This window comes from Gorilla gorilla, chromosome 1 (assembly GCF_029281585.2).
Source record: "Gorilla gorilla gorilla isolate KB3781 chromosome 1, NHGRI_mGorGor1-v2.1_pri, whole genome shotgun sequence".
Lineage (NCBI taxonomy): Eukaryota > Metazoa > Chordata > Mammalia > Primates > Hominidae > Gorilla > Gorilla gorilla.
In genome coordinates, this window is record NC_073224.2 from 7,547,505 (window position 1) to 7,570,826 (window position 23,322).

At 43.5% G+C, this 23,322-nt stretch overlaps 1 protein-coding gene across 1 annotated transcript; it reads right to left on the reverse strand.

The window, feature by feature from the left end:
- Positions 1–1,335: 1,335 nt before the first annotated feature.
- TRIM58 (tripartite motif containing 58) lies at positions 1,336–23,067 on the reverse strand. The gene is made up of 6 exons (XM_004028728.5): positions 22,414–23,067; positions 19,353–19,448; positions 15,125–15,355; positions 12,037–12,059; positions 11,841–11,941; positions 1,336–4,742 (listed from the first exon to the last, which is right to left on the reverse strand). Exons 1-6 carry the CDS (start codon positions 22,831–22,833, stop codon positions 4,153–4,155), a joined length of 1,461 nt encoding a protein of 486 aa, XP_004028777.4. The 5' UTR covers positions 22,834–23,067; the 3' UTR covers positions 1,336–4,152.
- Positions 23,068–23,322: the final 255 nt, after the last annotated feature.

Genomic DNA, 23,322 nt, shown 5'->3' on the forward strand with positions numbered 1-23,322 from the left:
CCAAATGTACATAACAGAAATGCACAGTAACAGGGAAGCGACGGGAAGGACAGCAGACCCAAGACACGCCATTTCTAGATGGCGTGGATGCACCATATCGTTTAGGTGAAGAAAGGCAACATAAAACATTAACATCAATTTTTAAAAAAAGATTGTAGTCTATGTAAGTTTACAGAAAGTTCCCCATATTTTTAGTGACAATACCATTTTGAGAGGTGGCTTATGGAGTATGAGACAAAGCATAATTCAAAGGTGTCACTGTGATGTCACAGGGAATCAAAACCACAGGGGGTTCAATGGGACTAGGCCTGGACATGCCAAGTTATCAGGTCACAAAATCCATTATGTTTACAAACTTAAGACTTCTGCTCAATTTTTCTCTATATCCCCAAAATTTTACTAATTTAGCACTTGGCATTAAACATTATTGGCCAATAATAATAAATATTGTATCAGTAGACTATATTACATTTTGCAAAACATTTTCAGGTCCATCAATTTTGCTCTCCACATAGTCAATCATTTATTCATTCAACAAATACAGATTGAGTGATAACCACATACAAACCAGCATTCGGGGTGCTTGAGAAACACTGAATGTATCATTGTCAACAGACAAAGATACCTCCCCTTGTGGTGTTCACATTTAGCACAGAGGCAAAACATACATAAATTAAATAAGCCTAACAATATAGTACACTAGATGACACGTACTATATGGGGAACAAAGAGCCTCCACTGAGCCTAGCAAGGGCGACTGGAAAGGTGAGCTCTAGGTGGGCTCTGGGGGAGTAGGGCTGTGTGGTATCACTTAGAAGCTGGATCTCAGAAGACTTAAGGAAGAAGGGAATAATGAGTCAAGGGGACATCAGGGAAAAGGGAATGTCAAGCAGAAGCCACAGGTGGGGAAATGGCCCTGGGATGGGAAGTGCCTGCTTTGGTGGAAATCCAGCCATGAGGCCAGGGCAGCTGAAGCAGAATGCAAAGGGAAGTGGGGGTGGAAGAGAGAATCAGAGGACGGATGGGGCTTCAGATCCTCTAGGGCCTGGGGTTTCACATCCTCTAGGGCCTGGGGATTCACTGTGAGGATTCTGACTTTCACTCTAAGTTGAATGGGAGGTCTTTGTGATGGTATCTAAGTCACTGTGATGCCAACATATCCTTGGGTGCTAAAGGAATCAGCCCAGCTGCTGTAGAGAGAATGGGAGTGGAAGGGCCTAGAGCCCAAGCAGGACCACTGTGAGGAAACGAAAGTCATAATCCAGAGGGGCGGGATGGAGTTCTGACCATGGTTACAGCAGCAGGGTGGCCAGGACAACTGAACCCCGGACATATTCTGAAGGTAGGACCAACAGGGCTTGCTGATGGACTGGATGTGGGCTGGAGAAATCAAGAAAGTACTCAATCGGATGCCTGGCTTAAGCAATCAAAAGAATGGAGTTGCCATCCAGTGACAGGGAGAAGCCTGTGGTTTTTGTTGTTGCAGTTAGGGAGAGACTTGGGGAGAAATTTGTGGTTAGGTTTTAGGCAAATTGAGTTCAAAATGTCTATTTTGATGTCAAGTGGACAGCTGAATATAAAAGACTACCATTCAGGGGAAAGGAGAGGGAAAGCCAGGAAACGGGTATGGATGTCGAGGATTTTGCTGGTAACGAAACAAAGTTCCAGAGGAAATAGTGGCAATCTTTCAGGAGTTGGAAAGGGAAAGAGAAGGGTCATTACAGGAGACACACAAAACTGTGAACCTAAGAATGCAAGAGATGAAGACTCACATTGGTTTACTGACTGATATAAACCACAATAATATGCACAGTGAGACAGGATTCAGCAGAGAGAGTGAGACCAGAGTATTGGGCTACACAGTGGGAAATGGATACTCCTGGGACTGGGATGCTCATTCCATCCTATGGAGAGAGTAGAAGACATGTGGAGGTGTTCTCCCTCCTACCCAGGGCTTCCCCATCTCACTGAATGGGTGGTGCCCCATGGAAGGGGTATCTCAAGCCACCCACCTGATCCCTGTGGGAAGGGATGCTGTTGCTGAGCTGAAGTTCACCTTCCCTACACAGACCTTGCATGAACGAGGGCTAGGGCACACATGGCCTGTGGAACACCAAGAAGAGGGACACGAGGATGCATTATTTCCTCTGTTTGCAAATCTATCACAGAGAGTAGAAGTGTTCGCTCATGATCAAACAATTAAAAAATCTAGGAAGAAGGCTACATTAGTAATATGATTGGAAGGTAAGTTAAATATGTCAGTCGAAAAAATCTCCCTGGAAGAGAAAAACATCTTGAACTTCAAATTGAGGAGGAAAATTAAACCTTCTGCAGATTATTATCAGATAATGTTAAATAATTTGCCATTAATTAATATTTGGTTAGCATTGAAGCATTTACCATTTAAACATTTTAGCATTTGTGTAACATTTATTTATTTATTTATTTATTTATTTATTTATTTATTTATTTTTGAGATGGAGTCTTGCTCTGTTGCCCTGGCTGGAGTGCAGTGGCGCGATCTCAGCTCACTACAAGCTCTGCCTCCTGGGTTCATGCCATTCTCCTGCCTCAGCCTCCCAAGTAGCTGGGACAACAGGCGCCCACCAACACGCCCAGCTAATTTCTTTTCGTATTTTTAGTAGAGACGGGGTTTCACTGTGTTAGCCAGGATGGTCTCAATCTCCTGACCTCGTGATCTGCCCACCTCGGCCTCCCAAAGTGCTGGGATTACAGGCGTGAGCCACTGTACCCAGCCATAATAATTATTTAGAAGACAGTGATACAAAGAAGGCAGTAAGGTTAGCCTTCAATGACTTTTAAGATTTTTGTTGGAAAGGTACAGAATATACTTTAAAATTAAGTTAAATATTATCATCACTTCATCATCGTCATTATAATGTATTTAAATGGAAAAGCTGAATTCAAACCAGCAATATCAAATATGACCTTAAATATTCACCATAACACACTGAGGCCAGTATAATTGTTCCATGTATAGGAACCATAACAAGCAGCTAAAAGAGAGAGAGAAGTGTCGTTTGAGGTCTTTTTTCTTTTTTGAGATGGAGTCTCGCACTGGGCTGGAGTACAGTGGTGAGATCTTGGCTCACTGCAACCTCCGCCTCCAGGGTTCAAGCAATTCTCCTGTCTCCACCTCCAGAATAGCTGGGATTACAGGCTCCTGCCACCATGCCCAGCTAATTTTTCTATTTTTTTTTTTTTTTTTAGTAGAGACAGGGTTTCACCATGTTGGCCAGGCTGGTCTCGAACTCCTGAGCTTGTGATCCACCCGCCTCAGCCTCCCAAAGTGCTCGGATTACAGGCGTGAGCCACTGCGCCTGGCCTTAACGTCTTATAACTAGTAAATATCTACATTAAAGAACCAGTTGAATGAAAATTCTGATAAATTCCTATTTAAAGTGTATCCAAAGAAAAAGGAAAAAGTCTAGGAGTTAGTGATATTAGATTCAGAGGAATGAGCTTTGTAATTCTTAAAAATTAGTCTCAGAATAGAAAGGATTTTAAAAGTAATTGAGTAAAGTCATAGGAAATGTGACCATATAAAGGAATGGCTCTAAATGTATTAATCTAGAAGGAAGCAACAGGTTAAACAGTAAGAGGTAAGAAACAAAAAATAAGGAACGAGAGAGAGAGAGAGAGTGACAGGGAGAGAGAGACAGAGCGGGGAAGGAGAGAATGAGAAGGAAAATCAGGAAAACGAGGAGAAACAGAATTAAGGAGGTGATACTGGAATAGTATCAGACCATTCTGAATCAATTTAAGAATTGCCATGTCTAATTCTTATATGGAAGATTTGAAATACAAGGATATTGAAAGGAATAACAAATTATAATGAATGCATAGAAATCCTTATGTAATCCAAGGTCATTAATTTGAAGGAAGACATCAAGAAAATATGATCTAGAAATAGAGGTTGAGATCGCTCCATTTACAAAATTATTATGCTCTATAATCTTCCCATATGCAAATATTTCATATTCCCTCTTTTGTCCCATGGAAATATTTCACAGCAACAACGAATCAAGTGCTGACCTAAATGGGGTATCTGTTAAAACTTAGTAGATTGATATCCTTCACCCCACTCCAGGAACGTTCGCTACGCTAGGACTGCATCTTGGGAACAGAATTTTAGAGATGATCATCTCTTACATCAGAAGCAGGATCTAAATGATCCCTGGATGCCCAATTTCCTGACCCTGCTACTGTCGTGGGTGGCAAGATAAGAGGAGTTGCATCACAGATGAAAAAGTAAGGCCGAAGAAGACCAGAGAAGAGTTGGTTGAATGTGTAGATATAAGATCCATCTGTGACATTGTAGAATGAAATTTCACCGGCTTCATAGTCCAAGAAAATCCCAATGCAGCGAGGACTTTCCAGTTGGAGAAGAGGCACCGATGGGGAGGCAAGGACCATGTACTCATTCCCTTTCAGCAGCCACAGGGCCCAGACCCCGTTCTCAGGAGATGGCGTGGTTTCCCCCTTTCTTGGCAGTGTGTCTTGACAGACCCCTAAACCCCACTCTGCTCCTTCTCCCACCAGAACCTCCCAGTAATGCCTCCCTGATGAGAAGCTCTGCAAACCCAGGATGCAGGGCCATGTGTCAAATCGCTCAGGGTTGTTGGGGACATCCCTCCATGGTTCTCCATCCTGCACACTGCGCAGGTCGGCGGTCAGGAGCAGACTCGGGTGCGCCGTGGCGGGATCCAGCTTTACATCCACTGCGGAAAGAATGTGGTGGAGCAGGTGAAAGGAAAGAAAGGACTGGCAGAAACTTAGGAAACCACTGAAAAGAATAGTCCCACAGTTCCTCACTTTTCTCTCTCTATTAACTCCTAGAGAAAACAAATCAGTATTTCACCTTACAGGTGAAATCTTCTTTATTACTTTATTATTCTTATTCTTTATAACTTTCTGGTATATTCCACTGTTACCTCTGCGTAACCCAGAACTCTTTAACTTCCCCAATAAAAACAACTATTGATGATGACAAACCAAGTGAATTATCATTTAGTTTCCTTTCATTTACATCTAAAGCATTTGTGTGTGTGTGTGTGCGTGAGAGAGAGAGAGAGAGAGAGAGACAGAGAGACGGGGTCTTGCTATGTTGCCCAGGCTGGAGTGCAGAGCTATTCATGGGCATAGCCATGGTACACTACAGCCTCAAACTCCTGGACTCAAGCAATCCTCCCATGTCTGCCTCCCCAGCAGCTGGGACTACAGGTGCACACCACCATGTCTGGCTTACATCCAAAGCATTTGGGTGCACTTAGGAGGATCTTCTGCACTTAACATAAAATTTATAAACCCCTTAGGAATTTTTTTCTTAAAAATCTATAGAATTTTATTAATATTAAATCCACTACTTCCAAAGTTATATTACTGTGGTAGGCGGAATTCTAAGATGGACCCCATGACCTTCACACCCTGGTGTTAGCCTCATGAGTAAGTTACACTATATGACAAGAGAGAGATTATCAAGGTGAGTCTAATCGAATCCCACACGTCCTGTAAAATCAGAAAGTTTTCTCTGGCTATTGGGTTGGTGGCAGCAGGAAAGGTCAATAAGATGTGGATTTGACATCTCTTTGCTGGCTTTGAAGATGGAAAGGTCACATGAAGAGAAAAACGAGTGACCTCTAGAGCTGAGAGTGATCTCCAGAGCTCAGAATAGCCCCCAACCAACAGCCAGCAAGAAAACAGGAATCTCAGTACTGCATTTGCACAGAATTGTATTATGCCAACAACCTGAATAAGGTTGGAGGTAAGGTTCTTCCCCCGACCTACACAGAAGCCTGGCCTGGCCTGGCCAACACCCATATTTGGGCCTTGAGAAAATCTAAGCAGAGGAGCCAGTTGATCCCACTTCGATGTCTGGTCTTCAGAACCATGAGCTACTAAATGGTATGGCTTTAAGCACATAAGCTTGTAGTTATGTGTTATATAACAATAAAAAATACTGATACTCTGAAGTCCCAGTGAGATTGATGAGACATTTGACCCATATACATAATAAATAAATACATCTAGATATGAAACCTCAGTGAAGGGGGGATGTAAAATATTCAGTGCATTTCCTTATTAGCATTGCTTATAAGTAGTAAGTTAATTAATAATATGGTTTGGATGTGTATCCCCTCCCGGTCTCATGTTGAAATGTGATTCCCAATGTTGAAGGTGGGGCCTAGTGGGGGGTGCTGGGTCATGGGTGCAGATCCCCCATGAATGACTTAGTGTCATCCCACTGGTGATAAGTGAGTTCTTTATCCGTTCATGCAAGAGCTGGTTGTTTAAGAGGAACCTGGCGCCTCCCCACTTCACTGCTTCCCTCCTGCCATGTGATACGCTGGCTCCTCCTTTGCTTTCCACCATGACTGTAGGTTTCCTGAGGCCTCACCAGAAGCAGGTGCCAGCACTATGCCTCCTGTACAGCCTACAGAACCATGAGCCAAAATAAAGCATATTGCCTTATATTAATAAATTACCCAGCCTCAGGTATTTCTTTATAGCAATGCAAAATCAGACTAACATGTTAATATAGTTTGATTTTTAATATCAGAACAAATACTGTTTCTACTGCTACTACTACTGCCACTACCACTATACTTATTTGCCGTTAAACACTTCCAGTGAACCTTTTTTTTTTTTTTGAAAGGGAGTCTCCCTCTGTTGCCCAGTCTGGAGTGCAGTGGTGCAATCACAGCTCACTGCAGCCTCCACCTCTCAGACTCAAGCCATCCCCTGACCTCAGCCTTCTGAGTAGCTGGGAAGGCATGCACCACCATGCCCAGCTAGTTTTCTGTATTTTTTGTAGAGGAGGGGTTTTGCCATGTTGCCCAGGCTGGTCTCGAACTCCTGGGTTCAAGCAATCCATCTGCCTCAGCCTCCCAAAATGTTGGGATTACAGGCGTGAGCTGCCACACCCGGCCTAGTGAACTTTTATTGATACCCAACCTGAGTGGTCACATAACTGCGCATTGCATTATTTTTATTATGTAACCACCCTGAGGGTCACCATTGTCATCCCTACATTACACAAGAGTAGATTCAGAGTCAAAGAATTTATGTGGTCTTCCCAAACTCTAGAGGTAAATAACAGAGATTGAAAGGTAGGTCTCCATGGATTGTGCATTTAACACAATCTAACAGGTCATGTATTCCCAAGCCATTCCTCTTCCGGCACATTGGTCTGCTTCATTTCTAACAAAAGAGATCTGTGAAATGACTTTTGATATGGTCTATATCCCATTCCTCTCCCTACCCCTTCTCTCCTAAACTCAATTCTTCATCATGATGTGACCATACCCCAACCAAACTGGTCATGTCCATCTTCCCAGGGACCTCCGTGTTGATGAATGGTTATTTGTCAGAGTTTGTCTTTTTTTTTAGATGGAGTTTTGCTCTTGTTGCCCAGGCTGGAGTTCAATGGCATGATCTTGGCTCACTGCAACCCCCATCTCCCGGGTTCAAGTGATTCTCCTGCCTCAGCCTCCCGAGTAGCTGGGATTACAGGCATGCACCACCATGCCTGGCTGATTTTGTATTTTTAGTAGAGACAAAGTTTCCCCAGGTTGGTCAGGCTGGTCTCGAACTCCTGACCTCAGGTGATCTGCCCACCTTGGCCTCCCAAAGTGCAGGGATTACAGGCGTGAGCCACCGCGCCTGGCCCAGAGTTCGTCTTCAATGATTTTTCTGTATCTCTCAACACTGAGAATCTACTTGTGCTGGAAAATCTCCCTTTTCCAAAGATAACACTCATCCATGTTTCCCTTCCCTCACTGCTCACTACTCCTTGATCCTCTTTGCTGTTCTCCTCTCCTCCACCACCACCACTGGAGAAACCTATACTCCCAAGACTTGGACTTCTTCTCTCTCTCTCACCTCACTCCCTATCTACCCGGGTGCTGGCTGGTTCATTGCTTTGATAAAATTCCATTCATATGCTGACTGATTCCCAATGCATGTGCTTAGCTTTGACCTTTACCCTGAAACTCCCTATTGTACATTCATCTGCCCACTTGATAGCAACATTTGAATATTTAGCACTCATCGCAACAGCCACATATCCAAAACCCAGTGCCCTTCTTCTGCTTCAACTGTCGCTTTCCTCATCAATATAAGTGGCAATCACATTTTGCCAGTTCGCAAGATCCAAAACCTTGGAATCATTCATGGCTCCTCCTGTTTATAGCACATCACATATAATCCAACAGCAAATCTTAACAGCTCTGCCTTCAGTATATAACAAAAATCTGTCCATCTTGCGGCACCTTCCGTAATAACATCTATTCCAACACATAATCATCTCTCATCAAATTACTGCAAAGACCCTTAACTGCTTTTCCCATGTCAATCTTCTCCTCTCTGTAATTTACTTACAAGAAAGCATATAGAGTGATCCTCATAAAACATTAGTCCAATCAAACTATTTTTCTAGGTACAACCTTCAATGCTGTCCTGTTTCACTCAGGGATAAAGTATCATGCCCAGAGTGGCCTGCCTATCTAGCCCTTCCTTGGTCTCTCCGACCCTCCTGTCATTTACTCTGCCACAGAGTCCTCACACTGACATCCTCACAGCTCCTGGAACACACCTGCCACCCTCCATGTCAGGCTTTGGCGCTCATTTCTGCTGCCTGAATGCTTTCTTCCAGATCATATATTTGCTGGGTTATCCCCTGCGGGGCGAGGTCTTTCCTGGTCACCTTATTCAAAACTAGAACTTCTCATTACCCTTTGCATACTCTTTTTGATTTTCTTCAATATTCTGTGTCAGCCACTTACAGCCTGTGTATTTTGGTGAAGTACATATCCGCAACACAAAGCTATGGATTGTAGAGTATTTTGTTGTTGTTGTTGAATGATATATTCCAATGTTTAAAAGAATGGATGAGATAAAATTAATCACACATTTTGAATTATTTCATTCAATAAAAACAAATATGGATATGAGGTTGCTGAGTCTGAGGGTGCCATGATGATTTTAATCAAGTTGGGCATTTAGCATACACTCATCTACCCAGGAGAACGTGGGTACTGTGCTGCGGAGATGGGTTTTCTCATTAAGGGACTTTACACTCTTTCCCTGTAAGTAGTGAAGTCACTATTCAGACATAGTTTTCATTACTTGGGATAAATTAGATTTTAAAATGAAATTGTAAACAATACTGAATCTATACTGTTTTAAAGAATAATACAATCAGATTAAACACACTAATTTTTTGTGACACTGCTTATTCCTACATGAAAATAACTGACAATATTTTTGGCTTTATTGACTCACTAATTCAAGCAACTCATCAAATTCTCAGCCAATAAATTAAACCAAACTTCTTGCTAATTGATCACTTTGCAGTGCTTTCATATTGATTACTTTTAGGAGGTAGGGTGCTTTCAAATGTTTCATTTTGTCCTCCAAGCAATTTATTTTTAGCATTTTATAAGCAAGGAAATGTAAATTTACTGGAAGTAACGTTACTCATATCAGCTAGTAAGAGATGACCTACAGTTTTAAGCCCATAGTCTAACCAAATGTAGACTCTATGGGTGGCCGTGACTCTGATACTGCTCATGAATATACTAATCCTCGTTCTTCTGGGTGTGGTGGTGCAGGCTCTATGGGTGGCCGTGACTCTGAGACTGCTCATGAATATACCAATCCTAATTTTTCTGGGCATGGTGCACTCTCCCACGGAAGGAGACCAGGGAATTTTACCCTAAAATATGGCACCCTGGTATGCCCATTATTTTAAATTAAACGCCCTTGGAGACCATCACACACTCTAAGAAGCTTTATTCTAACACTCATTTATCTGCCTGAAGTCCCTGCGTTTTAATTAATTTAGCTCATATTGCAGGAAGACAGGCAAGTCTGTCAATACACCTGGACAGACTTGTCACAAACCACTGTCTACTTTTCAACACTTTGTCCCAAGCCACTGTATGCACTCCAAGCCCAACGAGTCCTCCAAAAAAACATTTACTATCTCCCTAAAATCATCCACACCCTCCCCATCTCCCTTTCCTCCAATAAAGAAAGGTATATAAGCATCTGTATCCCACCGAGTTATTGGGTAATTATTCTCCTGCGATTCCACTGTGCTATGAATGCTAAACTTTTTCTATGCCTTTGTTCCTATTTGTCTTTGGTCAGTTGATTTTCAGCAAACATTCATAGGGAAAGGGGAAAGTTTTCCCTTGCCCCCTACACTGTCTCCTTGATAGTTTGACTTAGCCATGAAATCTCAGGAAGGCCAGATGCTCCAATTCAGCATGGGTGCCTTTAAGAGGAGTGCATGAGTCACCATGCCTATGATACTGTGAAGTACGTATTTGGTCTACAGTGCAGGAGGCACCATACCTATGACACTGGGAAGTATATATTTGGTCTACATTCACCATGCCTATGATACTGTGAAGTGTGTATTTGGTCTATATCCTGTTTACTGACATACAGTTCTTAAAATCCTTGAAATTTCCAGAAATACAAGAGTGTCTTTTGTAAGCTAATAAGATGAATTGTGGTTGGTGATTACCCAGAAAGCCTCCCACTGGGTGCGGTTCCCAGGGGAACCAACCACGTGATTAGAGGCTTGAAACTTTCAGTCCTTCACGCCACACCCCCACCCACCTCTGAAGAGGGAGAGGGGCTGAAGGGTGGGTTGATAAACCGATGGCCTATGATCTAATCAATCACGTCTACACAGTGCTTCCATAAAAACCCAAAACAACTGAGTTCATTGGCCAGGCACAGTGGCTCATGCCTGTCATCTCAGCACTTTGGGAGGCCGAGGCAGGCAGATCATTTGAGGTCAGGAGTTCGAGACCAGCCTGGCTAACATGGTGAGACCCCATCTCTACTAAAAATATAAAAATTAGCCAGGCATGGTGGCATGTGCCTGTAATCCCAGCTACTCGGGAGGCTGAGGCAGGAGACTCACTTGAACCTGGGAGGTGGAGGTTGCAGTGAGCTGAGATGGCGCCACTGCACTCCAGCCTGGGTGACAGAGTAAGACTTCATCACACACACACAAAAAAGAACTGAGTCCTGAGGACTTCCAGATCGCTGAACACATGGAGGTTCCAAAGGTAGCAGGCCTAGAGAGGGCGTGGAAGCTCCGTACCCCTTCTCACAAACCTCGCCCTAAGAATCTCTTCCATCTGTTCATCTCTAGCCTCTGTAACGCCCTTATAATAAATGAGTAAATATGTGTCCCTGAGTTTTGTCAGCTGTTTCAGGAAATTAAGTGAACTCAAGAAGAGGGTTGTGGGAACCCCAGTTTACAGTCAGTTGGTCAGAATCACAGGCCACAACCTGTGCTTGTGACCAGCATCTGAAGTGGGGTCAGTCTTGTGGGACGAAGCCCTCAACCCGGGGAACCTGGTGCTATCTCCAGATAGATAGTGTCAAAATCAAATTGCATGGAAGGACATCTGGCTGGAGTATCTGCTGGAGAACTGATTGGCTGTTTGTGGGGAGAAATCCCCACACATTTTGGTGACCAGAAGTGATGTGTTGTATTGACTCTGGAAGAGAACCTCTTCCCCCATCTCTTCAATAACCCTGCCCTTTTCTATGGCTCCCAGCACCAAGAGGGAGGTAGAGCTCTGTCAGTATGGGTACCAAAGTGAGAAGATGTGGCACAGAAGTCCCCACACCCAGGAACAAACCAACAGCACACTCTCAAAATAAATTTCTGCTGATCTGGGCCACTAAGACTTTAGGTTCTGTTGGTCACTGCAGCTGACTGGCATAGTGACAAACCACAATACGAGGCAAACCCCAGGCTGCCTCATTCCCAGTCTCTAAGATGCAACTACCTTGGAACTTCCTCAAGAGCTCCCTCCTCCCAGGGATGCAGCATGCTGTCTTCAGTTCCATGGGGATGTTCTCTGCTTCCAGCCTTGTGACAGCCTTACTTCTGGGAAGAGCACAGAAACCACAGAAGTCAGCAGGGTTCTCCACCAGCTCCTCTGCCTCTCCCGATCCCTTCACCAATTCAGAAAGCACACATACCTGCTCAGGACTCCTCTCACACCCTGAAAAGGAAAGAAAAACACAGTGTGAGTTGGACTCTGAACTGCTTTTCACAGTCAGACTGAAGACCCCATAAAAATTTCCTTAGAAACTACTGCAAAACATTATTAAGATAAAATTATAGGGGACAATAAATCTCTTTTCTTTTTTTTTTTTTCTTTGAGATGAAGTTTTGCTCTTGTTGCCCAGGCTGCTGGAGTGCAGTGGCGCAATCTCGGCTCACTGCGACCTCCACCTCCCTGCCTCAGCCTCCCAAGTAGCTGGGATTACAGGCTCCCACCACCACGCCTGGATAATTTTTTTTATTTTTTTGTATTTTCAGTAGAGACGGGGTTTCACCATGTTGGCCAGGCTGGTCTTGAACTCCTGACCTCAGGTGATCCACCCACCTCAGCCTCCCAAAGTGCTGGGATTACAGGTATGAGTCACCGCACCCAAGCAAATCTCTTTTCTTTAAAGCTATACAAAGTTTAGGTTAATTCCTGCAACACCTATCAATTTAATTATCTTCTGAATTAATAATTCTGCTACTTGGATATTGTAACAGAGTAACATTCTGCATGTAATTCACACAGAACAGGATAAAATAGATCCTAAGTACTCATAGAATTTATTTGAGGGGCATGGATAGGTTCCTCAAATAAAGACACAAAATGTTTCCCTAAATGTCTTTATAGGAATTATAAATTCCTAATTCTCTGAACCAACGTACCAGAGCTATTCCTATGAGGAGATTATCTAAGTAGATTAATAAAGGAAGCCTTTAATAACTAGTAACATTATTTTCTCAAAGTAGATTATTAAATAAATATATCTGTGATACATTTATTATATTAATAATTGTATTTGGGATACATTTCCCCTCTCCCCTTAAAAACAGTTGCCAGTCAGATAAGTTTTAATGGCATAAAACCAGGGGGATAATTTGCTTTACCCTGTATGGGAATGTCAGGCCTTGGTCTTGGCCTTCAGGGGTAAAATGTAGCTTATTAGTACCAGGGAAGAAAGGGAAAGGAAAGTATAAAAATATACAGCCTGGGCAACACAACCAAGCCTCATCTCTACTAAAAATTTGTTTTAAATTAGCTGGGCGTGGTGGTGCACACCTTTAGTCCCAGCTACTTGGGAGGCTGAGGCACAAGGATCACCTGATCCTAGGAGACTGAGGCTGCAGTGAGCTATGACTGAGCCACTGCACTCCAGCGTGAGTGACAGAGTGAGATCCTGCCCTTATAAAACAATAGATAGATAAGATACCTTATTTAAGAATATACCCTCCCATGCCAGGCGGGGTGGCTCATGCCTACAATCCCAGCACTTTGGGAGGCGAAGGCAGGCAGAGCATAAATACTATTGTTGAAATTGTCAAGCCGGGCACAGGGGCTCACGCCTTTAATCCCAACACGTTAGGCGGATCACCTAAGGTTAGGAGTTCAAGACCAGCCTGGCCAACATGGCAAAACCCCATCGCTAGTAAAAACGCAAAAAAAAAAAAAAAAAAAAAAATTAGCCAGGTGCGGTGGCACATGCCTGTAATCCCAGCTACTCAGGAGGCTGAGGCAGGAGAATCACTTGAGCCAAGGAGACAGAGGTTGCAGTGAGCCAAGATCACACCACTGCACCCTGCACTCAGCCTGGGCAATAGAGCGAGACTCCGTCTCAAAAAAAAAAAAAAAAGAAAAGAAACTGTCAAAGTTCTTGTATTTTGTTGTCTGCTATTTGGAAAATTAATTCCTTTCTGACTCTTAGTTTGCTAACAAGGAAATAAGCAAAGCAATAATAATAAAATACAAATTTAATATATATAAGATAAAATGAGACAAATTAAATGGCTTTATAAATTCATTTAATGGTCCCCTGCCTTATAATCAGTACTGTTTAGTCACTGTACTTGCAAATATTATACAGACAGTTAATAGGATTATTTATATTCATGGTACTCTCAGTGCCTAGAACTGAGTCAGAAAAGGTGGAATCTGTGGGTCGGCTGTTAAATGAGAACATGAATCACTTAGTTTAGAATCCCCTGCGTGAGCCACTGGGGAGGAGACAGAGTCGGTCCAGATAAATTTCTGTTGCCATTGGTTCTATCAAGAAAACATGGATCCATCAACAACTTTGGCTTTCCCTGTTCACTTGGGATACGATGCCTCACAGAGGATTAAAAACAAAGATTTCCTTTCACTGTTATTCGTCTTTCTGCTCTCTAATCCCAAACAGACTGGGAGGAAGCTGCACGGGAGTCCACGTAATCCCTCCTCACCATGCCTGGAACGGGCATGCAACGTGAGTCCACGTAATCCCTCCTCACCATGCCTGGAACGGGCATGCAACGTGAGTCCACGTAATCCCTCCTCACCATGCCTGGAACGGGCATGCAACGTGAGTCCACGTAATCCCTCCTCACCATGCCTGGAACGGGCATGCAATGTGGGCCAGGAAATCAGTGTTTGCTTTACAATCCAATATAACAATTTCAAGCTGGACAATTTAAATCATTATTCATCCTTCTGGCCAGTGACACTGAAATGTATTATGCAGACTTTCTGTGCTAGCCATCCCTAAAAAACAGCAACGCTATCATGGACAAACTGACTCTGAGGTTTTAGGAATTACTTCTCAGCCAGCAGAGTATAGCTTGTCCTTTCCCTAGCTGTTTAAATTTTCAGAAATCATTAATTTTAATTTTAAGAATTCTTTAGTCCTTAAAACGAACTATATGCTGTTTGTTTGTTTTTTGAGACAGGGTCTTGCTATGTTGCCCAGGCAGGTCTCGATTTCCTTGGCCCAAGCGATCCTCCTGTCTCAGCCTCCCTAATAACTGGGACTACAGGCATGTGCCACCATGCCAGACTCAAACTATATGATTCTCTAGAATCTCATGATTCTGATGCCAGGAATGGCTTCTGAGTAAATTCTAGGGTGTTTAAGCTGCCTTCTGAGTAAATTCGAAGGTGCCCTTTTCCTAAAGAACATAAACGCCAAAGTGTTTGTCTCTGAAAGCCATTGTACTAGTCTCTGCCACCTGAGTCTCACATCTGCCTGCTTTTCTGGCACCCGGCCTCACCTCCAGCAGACCCAGGGCCGGGCGCTGGCACCTCTCCTGCAGCTCATCCGCCAGCTCCTTCAGGGCCTTGCTCTGCTGGACCAGCCGGCTCTTGCTCTCCCGCAGTCTCTGCAGCGTCGCTCGCTCCTCCGCCTCCAGCCGCCTCAGCTGCCGTTGCTCCTCCTGGGCCAGAAAGCCACGGTGCTTCTCAAACTCCAATCTGAAGCGCTGCCTCTGCATTTCCACTTTCTCCTGAGGTGACACAGCGGATCACATCATCAGTGCTTGGCCTCTGGCAGCCATGTACAGGACAGTGCTGGAGAAGGCAATGTCCAGACTTCCCTGGGCTCCCTAACTCTGTGGACTCACTGGCTGTATTCTAACAACATGCACAGACTGGAGTCCATTCATATAAGAAGTAGCCCAGGAGAGTTTCCAAATTAAGTTTAAAAAATACTGTTGGACTGGAGTTCTCATTTTGCCACAGGCTTGGGGGCAAGGCACTTTTATACTGAAGTTTCAGTACCATATACAAAATGTGAGGTTTTAGGGAGGTCGAGGCAAGAGGAGTGCTTGAGGTCAGGAGTTCAAGACCAGCCTGGGTAACAAAGCAAAATGCGACCCCATCTCTAAAAAAATTAAAATGAACTGACCAGGCATGGTGGTAAGCCCTGTAGTCCCAGCTACCCACAAGGCTGAGGTGGGAGGATCACTTGAGTCTAAGAGCTCAAGGCTGCAGTAAGCTGTGATTGCACCATCGCACTTCAGCCTGGGTAACAGAGCAAGACTCCAGCTCTTAAAAAATGTGGGGAAAAAGAGGAGTATGTGGATTACAGCTAAATATCTATTAAACTACAAGAACAGTGATTAGCATAGAGCAGTCACACAGCAGAAGTTACTACTTACTAGTAGATCAGTCACTAGAACCACTAGAAACAAATGAATGATGAAGAAATGTTTGTTTGAATAAGAAAAGGCTGAGAGATGAGAAAATATGAATGCTGTTTCATAATATGGTAATAGTGAACACAACCATAAGCCTAACGTTCTCTACAAAGCCAAGAAAGAACTAAGTGATGCTCAGGCCACTGATTTCAGAGTTCACGTCGGAGAATTAATCCCAATTTCTACCTGAATCTCACGTCTTCAGTTTCTGAATAGACCTAAGGAACATACTTCGTCACAGGCTTAGTTTCTAGATTTTCTTCTCTCAGGATAAGTATATCGAAAACTAACTTTAAGCTGAGTACGAGAGGCAAATTCTTCCCTCAAAGTATCTATACCTCCCATTCTCTGTCCTGTTTTATCGATTTATTTTATTTTTTGTATATATTCATGGGGTACAAATGCAGTTTTGTTACATTGTTATACGGCCTTGTAGGTGAAGTCATTTGCCTGGTTTCTTTTTTAATCTTTTTTTTTGAGACAGAGTCTCGCTCTGTCACCCAGGCTGGAGTGCAGTGGCGCGATCTCGGCTCACTACAACCTCCTCCTCCTGGGTTCAAGTGATTCTCCTGTCTCAGCTTCCCGAGTAAGTGGGATTATAGGCACGCAGCACCATGCCCAGCTAATTTTTGTATTTTTAGTAGAGACACGGTTTCACCATATTGGTCAGGCTGGTCTCAAACTCCTGACCTCATGATCGGCCTGCATCGGCCTCCCAAAGTGCTGGGATTACAGGCGTGAGCCACTGTGCCCAGCCTATTTGCCTGTTTTTAAACGTGATAACTTCTTGCTTTGACTAAAAGGCATGAGCTATCACCTTTTTAAACTAAACATCCCCTAAGACTTAACTACTTCCTTCCATTTTCCAACTCTACCTCCTTCCACCATTTTCTAAATCACCAGATTCAGAAAACTTCATCTTCTTTCTGAAATCAGCCAAGTCTGAACTCCATACACTGATTCCTGAAAGTGTAACTCATGTAAATATGAGAAGCTCTCTTCATATCAGAGGCTGTGCTGTCGTGGGGTGGGGCAAATAACCCAGCCACTAGAAAAGAGTAGAGTCATACCTGGGGCATGAGGGGGGGTGTGGTGGGAAGCGATTTGCCTGCAATTCATCTTCCTTTCACACCACCCTCTTGAGCACAACTATATCTGCAGATAGAGAAAAAGGAAAGGTTGTTTTGTAGTATTTAGAATAACTTTTGACCAAAAATGTGTTTGCTGCATTTGGCTCACATGGATACATTCTTGATGGTAATGATCATGCAAGTTTACTTGGCTTAGAACAGGGATCTTAGTATCATCCCTACTTAAGAATAATCTGTAGAGGGCTTAAAACATGCAGGAACTCAGCTCTCCGATATGGGGATTCTGATTTTATAGATCTATGGTCAGGCCAGGATTGAAAACAATTGACTTGTATTTCAGCCTGAAAAGAACAAAAATTATCAATCAATATTACAATATTAAATAATGTACATCCTACCACTATGTACATTATAGACAAGTAATAAACATTATTTAATATTGTAAAGCTTTGTTCTTGTTCTTTTTATCTCCATTGCCACTACCCAATCGAAACTATGCTTTACTAGCTTGATCTTACTGCAGAACCCACTGCTATATCCCTATCACCTAGAATTGCATCTTATACTGTCACTACTAGTTTAAAAATATTTGTTAATAATATTGATAAACAAGTTTGTCAGTATCAACATTAATAAGTTTAAATATTTCTTCACACATCTGAGTAACGTTAGGTACTAATGTTATTAACATCAATATTATTTAATATTGATAACTTTTATCCTTTCCTATCACTATCTACATCATTTACCTATAATGTACATTTTTCTTTTCTTTTTTCCTTTTTTTGTCTGAGACAGAGTTTCACTCTTGTTGCCCAGGCTGGAGTGCAATGGCACGATCTCAGCTCACCACAACCTCTGCCTCCTAGGTTCAAGCGATTCTCCTGCCTCAGCCTCCCGAGTAGCTGGGATTATTGGCATGTGCCACCACGCCCGGCTAATTTTTTTTTGTATTTTTAGTAGAGACGGGGTTTCTCCATGTTGGTCAGGCTGGTCTCGAACTCCCGACCTCAGGTGATCCACCTGCTTCGGCTTCCCAAAGTGCTGGGATTACAGGTGTGAGCCACCACGCCTGGCCTTAATGTACATCTTTCTTCTGGGATAAGTGTTATCTTTTCCTATCCGTATGTATCTATATTGTAATCTAGTAATGTAGTAAATAAAGAAAGATATAGTTTAAAAAGTCTTTATGTAATATCTGTATAAAGATAGAGTATAAGTCTAAATTTTCAAAGAAAACAAGAAGGAAATAATTATAAATAATTATAAATATATAGAGTGATCAGAAAAGAAGGGTTATTTGGAAAAGGAGAAAGAATAGGAATATTCTGCAAAGTATAACCTATTATATATCATATTATATAATACATTATATGAATATATAGAACTATACACACAGTTTCTATACGCAGTTTCTCAATCTTGACACTATTGACATCTTGAACAGATCATTTTTTCCTCACAAGATATGGGAACTGTCCTGTGGACTACAGGGTGTTAAGCTGCATTCCTGCCTCTACTAGATGACAGGTGCACTGCACCCACCCTTCCTCAGTTGTGACATCCAAAAACATCATCTCCAGAAATTGCAAAATGTTATCTTGGGGGGCAGGTATCGCCTCAGGTTGAGAATCACTGTGTGTGTGTGTATGTGAATCGCTGTGTGTGTATGAATCACTGTGTGTGTGTGTACACGTGTGCACGCACATGTGCATGAATGAAACATGGAATAAAAAGAGCTAGTGAGGTATAAAAAAATGGAATATGTGTATGTATAGATGATAAAAAAAAGGCTAAACGTTCAGATTATTTCCCTGTATATAAGATGATCACCTTGGGCTACACTTCTTCTGTTACAAAGTTGTGAAATATTCATTATTTCATTCACCTAACAAATATTTTCAAACTAGTAGCGACAGTATAAGATGCTATTCTAGGTGACAGGGATACAGCAGTGGGTTTTACAGGAAGATCAAACTAGCAAAGCTATTTAATTATAATTCGGATTGGGTGATGGCAGTAGAGACAAAAAGAACAAAAATGAACCATATCATTTGAGGGGAGGGGATGACCCAGGATGGCTCTGAGGTGCTCTTGGGCATATATGGAGATGGAACAAAAGTGCTGGAGAATGGAAGATGGTAGAAGAATTACTGACCCGAATCTGGATCCTTCAAACAGGCAAGCCTCCTAAAGCCCCAACATGGTCTTACCTTCCAAATGACAGTCCTTTTCCCCACATTGGCCTCCTGAGTCAAGGCATCCTCCAACTCTTTCCTCACAAGTTCCAGAGCCATCTGGAGCTTTACCTGTTTGGGAACATTTCAAAGCTGTTACAGATGCCCTCAATCTATACCTAACGTCACACAGATGTGTGAGGAAATACAAAAATCAACTTAAACAGTCCCTAGAAAGCACATAAAAATGTTCAATATCATTAAAAACTAAACATAAATGTACTGAAGTTTTAGTGTCAGGGTCTCGCTCTGTCACTCAGGTTGTTGTGCAGTGTTGCGATCATGGCTCACTGCAGCCTCAAACTCCTGGGCTCAAATGATCCTCCCACCTCAGCCTCCCAAACAGCTAGGACTCCAGGCACACATCATTACATTCAGCTAATTTTGTTTTCCACAGAGATGGGGTCTTACTATATTGCCCAGGCTGGTGTCAAACTGCTGGCCTCCAGAGAGTCTCCCATCTTGGCCTTCCAAAGTGCTGGGATTATAAGCATGAGCCACTGTGCCTAGCTCCTTAAATGTATTTTAATACCAGATACAATCAAATATTTATCTAAAAGTATGCTCACTGCATTGTTATATACGATAGCATAAGTAAACTAAAACATTAAAGATAGGGGAGAAAAAAATTATATTAACTGGATAGAATTAAAATAAGATGTTACAGAATGTTTAATGACTAGACATACAATGATAATGTCCAATAAATAAATATATTTTACAAAACAACATGAATTTTGAAAAAAAAATGTGCTAGTAATGAATATATTAAAACTGGGCTGAAGTAAATGAGAATGATATTAGATAAAATGTCATCTATTGGTGTTTGGATGAAGAGTGATGCTATTATATCTCTATATTTCATATATTTCTCTATATAACTATATTTATATATTTCTCTATATTTATATATTTCTCTATATAACTATATTCTATATTTCTCTATATAACTTCAACTTCTTGAAGTTATTGGTTACTTTATGATACAGCATGGGTTTATTATTGTAGTATTAGTAGTATTATTAGGTCAGAAGGAACTTGGTAGGTTATCATATTTTATATGAAAAAACACAGTATGTTGTAAACCTTACAATGAGTAAAAATACAATGAGAACTAAATCTTCCTTCAACGATAGGGCACTCACTAGAGATAAATATGTGTATTTTAAATACTCACAAAGATACATACATAAACAGGATTTTAATCAAAAAATTCTATTCCCAAAGTTACTCAATAAATCCTACATACACATCAATTGCTTTTTAAAAGGAGAATATTATAATTGTTATATATAAAATAACAGTAGAATTCGTGATACCATTTGACCCAGTGGGGAAAGTGGCATGTGTTTTGGTGTTTACAAAGAACGGAGCACTTTGACACTTGTAGATAAAGAAAAGCTCCCTCAGGCCAAAGAAACTGTCAGCAAAAGCAAGGAGATGTAGCACAGTTAGGAAAACAGTGATTCGGCTAAATTTGCTGGGTTTCCTGGCTGGTTAAGACAAGAGAGCTATGGAAACATAACTTAGGGCCCTAGAAAGCTTTCACTGAGAGGCTCAGGAGTTTAGATAATATTTATTTGGTATTTAACTGAAGAACTACTGAAAATACGGAGAACACCTTTAGAAATATTACACTAGAGGCTGGGCTGCCTGTAACACCAGCACTTTGGGAGGCCAAGGCGGATGGATCACAAGGTCAGGAGTTCAAGACCAGCCTGGCCAACACAGTGAAACCCCGTCTCTACTAAAAATACAAAAATCAGCCGGGTGTGGTGACGCATACCTGTAATCCCAGCTACCCGGGAGGCTGAGGCAGGAGAATTGCTTGCACCAGGACCCGGGAGACGGAGGTTGCAATGAGCCGAGATTGCGCCACTGCACTCCAGCCTGAGCTACAGAGCTAGACTCCGTCTCAAAAAAAAAAAAAAAAAAAAAAAAAAAAAATTACTACCAATCCTCTTTCTGGACTTTTTTTTAAAAAGGCAAGAACATTCCAGAAAAGTTTAGCTAGACATTACCTAGTACTAGTACCTACATCTTGCAAATGACAACGAAAATCAAGAAGAAATACCAAGAGAGATATTGGTAGAGAAGGAAGGGGAAAATATCCTAAACCTTAATTTAAAACAAACAAAATAAATAAATAAAAATTTTAAGAAAGCTAGTATTTGCAGTGTACTACAGCGCGACTGACAGTCCTTTGGTTAAATATGTCAGTAAAGACGACTTAGACCTCCTCTGTGCTGGCAGTTGTTCTACATGCTGGGATTCAAGTGTGTTCAGAAAACATCCAAGAACTTTTGAAGGGCACCAGTAGGAAGAAATCGACACACAATTTCACAGATGCCACTCTGGGGGCCAAATACTCCCATTTTGTTTTTCTTCTTTCTCTTTTAAGCTTCCCGGGCTACACCCCAAATGAAGCACCTCTTCATTGAGGATGTTCGAATCCTAAGTCCCCAAATCCCTGCTGATGGAGAGCCACCCGCTCCTACTTCAGGAGGCACGTGCACCTGAGCTTTGGAGGGGTCGGAACCGGTACCCAGCTCCACACTTCTTAACAACGCCCAAACCCGAGGGTTGCTTTGGTGATAACACTCATTTAATGTAAACACTGTGCAAAAGCAAAGCATTGCACAAATGAGAATTATTATGGCAAGTTTACGATATAGACGTACAATTGTTACCAAGAACGAACTGGACCACACAGCCCTCCCGACCAGAGCCCAGCTGAGGGACCAGACTATCCGCATTGGGAAAAACCAGCCCAGCGCGAGTTCGAGGACAGGAGAGTGCTTGGGGGAGGGGCGGACGGTGTAAAATAATGGGTGTGTGTCGCCAAGGGGGTTACCACAGCCAAGGCAAAGAGACCCACACTGAGTGAGCCGCGTGGGCGGGGGGGACGGCGCGGGGTGGGGGGAGCGGCCGTGGGAGCCGCTCAGGAGACGGGTGGCCTTGGCGGCTCCGCTCCGGACTGTCGCCCCCGCTTCCCGGTCACCGCAGCGCCCGCAGCCCCCGCCGGGGGGCGCCTCACCTGGTAGCTGCCGGCGGCCTCCTGCAGCGGCGCCGTGTGGTGCGTCCTGTGCTCGGGGCCGGCGTCGCACACCCAGCACAGCGCCGCCTGGTCCTCCTCGCAGAAGCGGCTCAGGTCCTCGCCGTGCCGCGCGCATCGCCGCGCCCCGGGCCCCGCGCCCAACCCCAGCCGCCGCACGCTCTCCACCAGGCCCGCCAGCTGCCGGTTGGGGCGAAAGCCCGAGGGCCGGAAGGGGCCCCGGCACTGCGGACAGGCGTAGACGCCGCCCTGCGCGCTGTCCGACTTCTCGCAGAACTCGGAGATGCACCTGAGGCAGAAGCTGTGGCCGCAGTCCACGCTGACCGGCTCCTGCAGGAAATCCAGGCACACCGGGCACCGCGCATCCTCGCGCAGCCGCTCCCCGGGCAGCGCCGAGGCCATGACCCGCCTCCCGGATGGCTGCGCTCCCGGCCGCCCGCACCGTCTCCCCTCGCGGTCTGCACAGGGGGAGGAGCCCACGCCCCAGGAAAGCAGGCGCCGATGGGTGGTGTCCGCTGGCTTCAGTTCAAGAGCTCAGACGAGCCACACCCGGTGAAAAGCCACCACTCAGGCGCTCCCTATGTCGGGGATAAAATTAACGTTATGGTTCCCCCCCCACCCCCCGCCCCCGTCACACACACACCCAGGAAACTGGGCATTTCTAACTGGAACCCCTCCTCATATCCTATTTTCACTGTCAGTAGATTTGGAGAATTGCTAAATTCCCTCCTTCCTTCCATCTTTGTTTGTTTGTTTGTTTGTTTTTGTTTTTTTGAGAGGGAGTCTCGCTCTGTCGCCCATGCTGGAGTGCAGTGGCGCGATCTCGGCTTACTGCAGCCTCCGCCTCCCGGGTTCAAGCGATTCTCCTGCCTCAGCCTCGCAAGCAGCAGG

What these genes read in the sequence shown, in the direction of transcription:
- TRIM58 (XM_004028728.5), bottom strand. Translation starts at nt 22,833, where the DNA reads ATGGCCTCGGCGCTGCCCGGGGAGCGGCTGCGCGAGGATGCGCGGTGC. An exon ending in CGGCCCTGGGTCTGCTGGAG is followed by an intron (nt 12,060 to 15,124) that starts GTGAGGCCGGGT and finishes TTTCCTTTTCAG; the next exon opens with GGTGTGAGAGGAGTCCTGAG. An exon ending in GCTCTTGAGGAAGTTCCAAG is followed by an intron (nt 4,743 to 11,840) that starts GTAGTTGCATCT and finishes TTCTTTCCGCAG; the next exon opens with TGGATGTAAAGCTGGATCCC.